Below are 9,017 nucleotides of genomic sequence, written 5' to 3' on the forward strand. Positions count from 1 at the left end.
CGCCACTGCACTCCAGCCTGGGTGATAGAGTAAGACTCCACCTCAAAAAAAAAAAAAAGAAAGAAAGCAACCCAGTGACCCCTTGCATGTGGACCTGAAGGCAGAGAAAGGAAGGAACCCAATATGTATTGCATTCCCCAGACACAGTATTATCTTATCACATTTAGGCTCCCTCACCACCAGCAAACCTATGAGGCTTTTATAGTTGAAGACATTATCTATTCATAAAAATGAAGGGATTTACCACAGCTCACAAAACCAAAAAAAAAAAAATCACAAAACTTTTGTGTACAGAAGTGATATATACATAAACACACATAAATGTTCCCCCCTTTCCTTTTACAATGAAAGCAGTCTCCCCTTATCCTTGGGGGATAAGTTCCAAGCCCCTCAATGGATACCTGAAACCTCAGATAGTACCTAATCATATACAGTATACACTATGCTTTTTTCTTTTTTCTTTTTTTGAGATGGAGTCTCGCTCTGTTGCCTAGGCTGGAGTGCAATGTCCCAATCTTAGCTCACTGCAACCTCTGCCTCCTGGGTTCAAGCGATTCTCCTGCCTCACCCTCATGAGTAACTGGGATTACAGGCGTCTGCCACCACGCCCAGCTAATTTTTTGTATTTTTAGTAAAGGCGGGGTTTCACTATGTTGGCCAGGCTGGTCTCAAACTCCTGACCTTGTGATCCGCCCGCCTCAGCCTCGCAAAGTGCTCGGATTACAGGCGTGGGCCACCGCACCCAGCCCACACTATGCTTTTTCAATTTGATAACCATGATGGCTACAGAGAGTCTAATGGGCAGATAGCAAAGACAGCACGGATACGCTGGACAAAGGGATCATTCATGCCCTAAGCAGGACAGAGTAAGACAGTGCAATATTTCATCATGCTACTCAAAACAGTATGCAATTTAGGCCGGGCGCAGTGACTCATGTCTGTAATCCCAGCACTTTGGGAGGCCAAGGTAGGCGGATCACTTGAGGTCAGAAGTTCGAGACCAGCCTGGCCAACATGGTGAAACCCCATCTCTACTAAAAATACAAAAATTAGCCAGGCATAGTGGTATGCGCCTGTAATCTCAGTTGCTCCAGAAGCAGGAGAATCGCTTGAACCCAGGAGGTGGAGGTTGCAGTGAGCTGAGCTCATGTCACTGCACTCCAGCCTGGGTGACAGAGTGAGACTCTATCTCAAAAAAAAGAAAAAAAAAAAAAAGAAGAACATATGTAATTTAAAATTTATTAGCTTATTTCTAGAATTTTCTGTGTAGCATTTTCAGATCTAGAGGACCCCAGGTAACTGAAACCTTGGAAAGTGAAACCAAGGATAAGAGGGGACAGTAATTGCTCATCAAATTCTGTAAATTGTAGTTCTAAATCTTTCTCCTCATTTCCATCCTTTATGTCATTTTGTCACTCTTAGCGTTATGGACGAATGTCTATGTCCTCCCAAAATGTGTATGTTGAAGCCCTAACCCTCAGTGTGCTTGTGTGTGGAGATGAGGCCTCAAAGGAAGTAATTAAAGTTAAACGATGTCATAAGAGTGAGTTCTGATCCAACAGAATTTGTGTCATTATACGAAGAGACACCAAAGAGTTTGCACCTCTCTCCCCCATGCCCATGCACCAGGGAAAGGCCACAAGAACACAGAGTGGGAAGGCAGCCCGAGGGGAGAGCTCACATCAGACATCAACCATGCTGGCACCTTGATCTTAGACTTCTAGTCTCCAGACTGTGAGAAAATTAATTTCAATTGTATTTTGTTATGGCAGCCAGAGCAGAATAATACACTTAGTTCAGCCCCATATAATTTACCCAAGCCCTTGCTTGCTTGCTTGCTTCCTTTCTTTTATAGCTGGTCACTACTATATTTGTGTATTAATTTTTAGATAGCTTTTTGAGGTATAATTGATACACAAAAAAATACACTTATTTAATGTATACAATTTGATGAGTTTGGATCCAAAACCTGGTTTCTTTGCCTCATTTACATCTACCCTTCAAACTGAAGCCAGGAATTTTTCTAAAATGCAAATCTAACTTGTTTAAACCGTTTTAAGGCTCCCAGTGCCTATGGTGGTGGTCTCCAACTCACATCCCTTTAAGTAAGAAAAATTTAGATACAGCATGCACAGTGTATGTGTATTCCTTAGATTATATATCTACATGTCTACTTCTATACACAAAAGATATTAAAATATATAGTTAAAATAAACAATACTTAAATGTTTAAAATCTAATGTATTCATGAACAGTCCAGAAAACTTTATTTTTGCTGCATAAAAGCACAAACACACACATAAAAACCCTTTGTTAATTTCCCTTCAGCAAAAGCAACGAGAATGACCATGTCATCTATGGCCATACCACCCTGAACATGCCCGATCTCGTCTAATCTTGGAAGCTAAGAGGGGTTGGGACTGGTTAGTACTTGGATGGGAGATTGACCATGTCAGATCTAATTCCATTGTCATTGATTTTACCTCCAAACGTGGCTGACAATGAACTTGTGTTGGGAGTTGGAAAAACATCAGTTCAGCCATTTTCTTTATGCTCATTTGGGTTCACTATAATCTTCTAGTATAGTCTTCAATCAGAGGTTTCTTTATAGGACTCTTTAAAAGCCATATATCCATTATGACATTTCATTTAGTTAAAACTAGATCATGTAATCAAAAAATCCACTTAACCAGGCAGAAGAAAACCACAAAAGCTCACAATTGGCCGAACATAAACGAAGAAGTGAGTCAGTCCACTGTCAACCCCTTAGAAGGGCAGAATGGCTCCTCCTATCTCAAGATTTTTTGAGTGCAGGCTATCTGACCATCTGATATGGTGATCAAACAAAGACACTTCTGACAATCCACATAGTAAATATCAGTAAAAAATATTTTATGTTCAAAGATTAAAAGTAAGCTCTAATAATTTCTTCAGTTCCCTAAGGAGTCATCAAGCATGAATCCTCTGGCTGATGACAAGAACTTTCTGTTTGCCGTGGAAGATCTCTTTGAACCCCAATCTGCCGCCTATAGCCTCTCCAGCAAATTTCTCTCTCAGCACCAACTCTGCTCTTTCACAACCTTGATCCAGTTTTACTGTATTGCTCACCACGCCCCAAATATTCTGTGCTCACATCCCCCTGTGCACGAACTGCAAGGATGATGTCAGATAACACAAGTGAAAGCACCTGGCACCTAATAGGTGCTTTTAGTGAATGCATGTTGACTTTCACCTCAAGCTAGTTAAACTAAGTGGTTCTACAAAGTTAGCCTGCCGCAAAACCACCTGGAAAACTTGTCATAGCACAGATCGTTGTCACTCACCCACCAAAGTTTCTGACTCAATAGTTCTAATGTGGGCCTGAGAAGTTGCATTTCTAACAAATTCCAAGGTGATGTTGATGCCATGGGTCTGGGAATCAGTGAACTAGACGACTCATATAGCTTCTCCTATTTCTAACGATCTCTGAATCCTCAATGCCTTTAATAGAGAGCAAATGAACAATGAACTTTTATCCCTATATAATATTTGACATTATCATGAAGGGAAATATGAACTCTATAATACCTCAGATGCACAGTGTAGAGAAAAGAGCATATACTTTTGAATCAGAAGATCTTCTTGAAATCCCACTTTATAGCAGTGTCGTTGACCTAAGGTAAGTTAACTAATCTCTGAGTCTGAGTTTCTTATTTGGCAAAACAGGAGTGTATTAAAGTAGTACCTGCTTCATAGTGTTAATTGTGAGATAATATATATGGGAAATAATTTGTAAAAAGAAAAGTACTATATACAGACTGCCCCAATAAGACATATGCATAATGTATTAATGTACATTTAACACATAGAATAGAAAGATAATAAATAATACATGTTTTGGCTGGGCGTGGTGGCTCATGCCTGTAATCCCAGCACTTTGGGAGACCGACACGGGTGGATCACCTGAGTCAGGAGTTCAAGACCAGCCTGGCCAACATGGTGAAACCCCATCTCTACTAAAAATACAAAAATTAGCCAGGCGTGGTAGCACACGCCTATAATTGCAGCTACTCAGCGGACTGAGGCAGGAGAATCTATTGAACCTGAGAGGCAGAAGTTGCAGTGAGCCAAGATAGTGCCACTGCACTCCAGCCCAGGCTACAGAGTGAGACTTGGTCTCGAAAAAAATAAAATAAAATAATAATAATACATGTTTTGAATACTTTAAATCACAAATTTTCAAAATTTCCAATCCAAATACTAATTCATTTTTGAAAACTATATGATCTACATGTTGCTATATCATCTAAAATATGTACATAATTTATTAGTACTACTGGTAGATACTAATAATAGTAGTAGCTGTGGCAGCCAGCTTCCAAGATGGTCCCCAATGATACTTTCCTCCCAATATCCACACTTTTGTGTAGTTTCCTCCCATGCTGAATCAGTGACCAACAGAATGCTGTAAGGCTAAGGCTAACTCACAAGGGACATTGCCACTTCCTGTGGCCTTTTACATCTCTCACTCTGGGAAAAGCCAGCTGCTACACAAATAAAGACACTTAAGCAGCTCTGTGAAGACACCCTAAAAGGCCAAATGGGAAAGAAATAAGGCCTCCTGCCAACAGCTAGCACCAGACATGTGAGTGTGCAGCCTTAAGATCCTCCAGCCCCAGGCTAGGCGCGGTGGCTCACGCCTTTAATCCCAGCACTTTGGGAGGCCGAGGCGGGTGGATCACAAGGTCAGGAGTTCGAGACCAGCCTGGCCAACATGGAAAAACCCCATCTCTACTAAAAATACAAAAATTAGCTGGGCATGGTGGCAGGCGCCTGTTAGTCCCAGCTACTCGGGAGGCTGAGGCAGGAGAATCGCTTGAACCCGGGAAGTAGAGGTTGCAGTGAGCCGAGATCATGTCACTGCACTCCAGCCTGGGCAACAGAGCAAGACTGTGTCTTAAAAAAAACAAAAAAAAAGATCTTCCAGCCCCAGTCTATGTTTCAGATGATTGCAACCCAAGCCAACAGCTGGCTACACCTCATGAGAGGCCCCAAGCCACTCCCAAATGCTTGATCCACAGAAACTATAAGATAATGAATTATTATTGCTGTTTGACACTACAAATTTATTTATCTATCTATCTATCTATCTATCTATCTATCTATCTATCTATTTATTTGAGATGGAGTCTTGCTCCATTGCCCAGGCTGGAGTGCAGTGGCATGATCATGGCCTACCGCAGCCGCGACCTCCTGGGTTCAAGCAATGCTTCCACCTCGGCCTCTCAAGTAACTGGGACTACAGGCGCCCACCACCATGCTCAGCTAATTTGTTTTATTTTTTGTAGAGATGAGGTCTCACAATGTTGCCCAGTCCGGCACTATGAACTTATAAAGTGTTCTGTTATAGGACAGTAGATAACTGATACTGTAGCTAACATTTAGTGTGCGTTTACAATGTTCCAGGAACTATGCCAAGGAACTAAGGACCCAACAGCCTTATGATGCAGATGCTATTACAATTCCCAAAGAAGAAAGGGTGCCCCAGAGAAGTTAAGCCATTCAGTCAAGTTCCATGACTAGTAAGTGGCAGAAGCAGAATTTGAACCCAAGTCTCTAACTCCAAGCCCCAGTTTCTTGGTCACTCATTTAGACAAGCCAACATAAAACCGCCTGCATAGTTAAACAGCAGAAGCAACTGAACCCCTGGAGGAGAGCAAACTTGTATAAAGCTAGCAGAGGGTAGCCCAGGGGCCACACCTGAAACAGCATTAATGCCTGATGCTGCAAGCCTCAGAACTTCCAAGCTGGCCCCACCTCCCAGCCCTTATATTGTCAGGCCAGCTGTCTCTCAGGAAAATCATGCCCAAGATTCCCAGGACTCACCCAGATCTGTAGTTTCACCCGCTTCTCGTGACGGTAGACTGTCTTCACCTTGAAGTCGATGCCCACAGTGCTAACAAAGGCCGGGGTGAACGTGTCATCAGCATAGCGGAAGAGGAAGGAGGTCTTGCCAACACTGCTGTTGCCAATGATAAGCAGTTTAAACATGTAGTCAAAATTCTGGTCAGAGGCGTCTTTGACTCCAGTTTTACCATCCGTCACTGAAGCCATCTGCAAGAGAGACCTAGGGTCACTCAGGAACAGACCTTCAGTGTCACCTTGAGTCACCAACCTTCTAATGGTCACCCCACCATTCACGCACTCACTCCTTACTCCAGCAGCACTGAGGAAATGCACACTACTCAGAATCACTCCATCACTACACCTGCCCCAAATGTTGTCTCAGCACTGGGGTGGAACCCAGCTCCTCCCATTCATTCCTTCAGCAAATATTTACTGAGCACATTGATCTGGGGCAAGCCCTGTGCTGGTCATGGGACTTACAAATATGAGTCAGACATGGTGCCTGACCTCTAGGTGGACAAAGACTAGAATAAAAGGTGGGTCAACACAGAGTAACAAAGCAGTAGATAAGTGATAAGACAGAGGAAGTCCTGGCTGAGGAAGTCCATGAGAAGCATCTTACTGAGCCTGGAGGCCCGGTGATCAAGGAAAGGCTCCTGGAGGAAGCAGCTCCTGAGCTATTTTGGAGAAAGGAAAAAAAAAAAAAAAGCCAAGAACAGCAAACACATGCGCATCCAAGGAAAGACTCAGTAAAGAGCTATCACTCTCTTGCTTTAAAAACTTTTATGACTCAGGAGGCTGAAGTGGGAGGATCACTTGAGCCCAGGAGTTCAACGTTGCGGGGAGCCATGATCATGCCACTGAATGCCAGCCTGGGCAGCACAGCAAGACCTCATCTCTAAAAAATAAAATAAATAAAAAATTGAAACTTTCATGGCTTTCCACAGCTCTAAAGATCAAGTCCAAACTGCTCAACTTGACAAATAACCAACTAACCAAAGAGCCAACTCTCTAAGCTTTATCTTCCTATACCCCTTCTCTTCACCAACCTGTGCTTCCTTTAGATCTAATTACACACTTTATGCCAAATAAGCCACATTATTTCTTGCCTTTGTCCCTTTATACATGTATTCCTTCTGCCTAGAATTCTCTTTTCCTCCTAACAAACTCCTACCCATCCTTGGAGGTCCAGGTCAAGTGCCAGCTTCCCTGTGCATGGCAAAGGCAGGCACTCCTGCCCCTGTGCCCTCAGAATACTGTAACAGCCCTTATATCACTTCAGCACTGTTGGAATGAGCAGCTGGGCCTTAATGGACTTCATTCCTAGATGTCTGGTTTCCAGCACGAATCCTAGCACATAATAAACAGTCAGGAAATGTGTGCTGAATTCATCACAGTCACTTCATCACTCTGGGGCTCACTCTCCTCATCTGGAAAATGGGGAGAACAATTTCCACCCTGCTCTTCTCACAGGGCTATCACAGGACTCAAACAAGATAACAATGGATGAAACCATTATCAACTGGTAAATTCCACACAGGGGTGAACATATGTCCTTATTATTCCAAAGCCTTCAAAGCCTAGGTCCTTTATTTGTTCACTCATTCATTCATTCATTCATTCAGCAAATATTTAATACATGCCAGACCTTTCCTGAGACCCCAGCCTTCTCAGTTCTGTCACCCTCTGCTTTCCTAGAACACCCAAATCTGAACTCCATAATTCAGCACTTGGTCACATGGTCTTATTTAAGTCTTTAATTGCTTCTCCTATGTCTCGGAAGCCTCAGGTACCCTGCTTCTCCACCTGAAATCTCCCCTTGTGCTCAGCACAAGGGTACCCAGATGGCTGGATGAGTGGTCAGAGGAGGGTGGGAGGACAGCATTCAAGTGTGATGGTGTCTGGGTTTTCATTCTTAGGAATTCCTGCTTTTTTCCCCAAGGGAAAATAAAGGGCATGAGGCTGGTGGGTATGGCTCTTTGGGTCTCTCAGGTGAGCTGTAAGGATAAGGAGCTGATTAATGTAGGTTTGAAGCTCTCTTGAAGAAAAGTTAGACAAATATGTAAGATTGTTAGCAGCCTTTTAATAAAAGTTCCTTGCATATGTCACCACTGGACTCCTGTGGTCTCTGTTCTTTCTTCTCTTTGCTCCCAGCTCTCAATCCTTATCTGAGACTCTAAGTTCCATCCCTGTATCAATCTGTCCCATGACAAGACTCACTAGGCAAGTGTGGAACATGCCCAGGACACTTGGAGACCGAGGCATAGCACTTACATGGAGGAAGAAAGTGAGGCTGGAAGGGAGGGTGCCATTGGCTGCTTAAACCATCTCACAGCCTTAACTTTTCAGCTTTTCATGGTACTAGGTGCAAAGGCTGTTGCAAGAATTTGCCATGCAAAGGCATTATGCTTTTTTTTGTTTTTTGAGACGGAGTCTTGCTCTTTTGCCCAGGCTGGAGTGCAGTGGCGCAAACTTGGCTCACTGCAACCTCTGCCCCCTGGGTTCAAGCGATTCTCCTGCCTCAGCCTCCCAAGTAGCTGGATTACAGGCATCCACCACCATGCCTGGTTAATTTTTGTATTTTTAATAGAGACAAGGTTTTGCCATGTTAACTAGGCTGGTTTGAACTCCTAACCTCAGGTGATCCACCTGCCTTGGTCTCCCAAAGTGCTAGGATTACAGGTGTGAGCCACCACTCCTGGCCACATTATGCTTTTACTACATTAAAACAAGGGACGCAACCACAACAACCTCACACCATCCTCCACTCTGCTGTTTGCCAGTCATCTTTCTTTGTTCACAAGAGAAAATTCCTACTATGAATGTATTCATTATAAAAAAGTTGAAAATTATATTATATGAAAGTGTAAAAAAGAGAATTTAAAATTAACTGACATCTGGCCAGGCACGGTGGCTCAGGCCTGTAATCCCAGCACTTTGGGAGGCCAAGGTGGGTGAATCATGAGGTCAAGACATTGAGACCATCCTGGCTAACACAGTGAAAACCCATCTCTAGAAAAATACAAAAAATTGGCCGGGTGTGGTGGTGGGTGCCTGTAGTCCCAGCTACTTGGGAGGCTGAGGCAGGAAAATGGCATGAACATGGGAGGCAGAGCTTGTAGTGAGCTGAT

At 43.3% G+C, this 9,017-nt stretch overlaps 1 protein-coding gene across 1 annotated transcript in view; it reads right to left on the bottom strand.

Annotated features, from left to right (window-relative positions):
- The window catches only part of RAB3B (RAB3B, member RAS oncogene family), a 71,086-nt gene extending 64,990 nt beyond the window's left edge, over positions 1–6,096 (bottom strand). Inside the window, exon 1 of the mRNA XM_011973754.1 lies at positions 5,866–6,096. Within this exon, the coding sequence (XP_011829144.1) occupies positions 5,866–6,093 (228 nt within the window). The 5' untranslated portion in view covers positions 6,094–6,096. The remainder of the gene's footprint in view (positions 1–5,865) is intronic.
- Positions 6,097–9,017: the final 2,921 nt, after the last annotated feature.

This window comes from Mandrillus leucophaeus, unplaced genomic scaffold (genome assembly GCF_000951045.1).
Source record: "Mandrillus leucophaeus isolate KB7577 unplaced genomic scaffold, Mleu.le_1.0 Scaffold14, whole genome shotgun sequence".
NCBI classification, from domain to species: Eukaryota; Metazoa; Chordata; class Mammalia; order Primates; family Cercopithecidae; genus Mandrillus; species Mandrillus leucophaeus.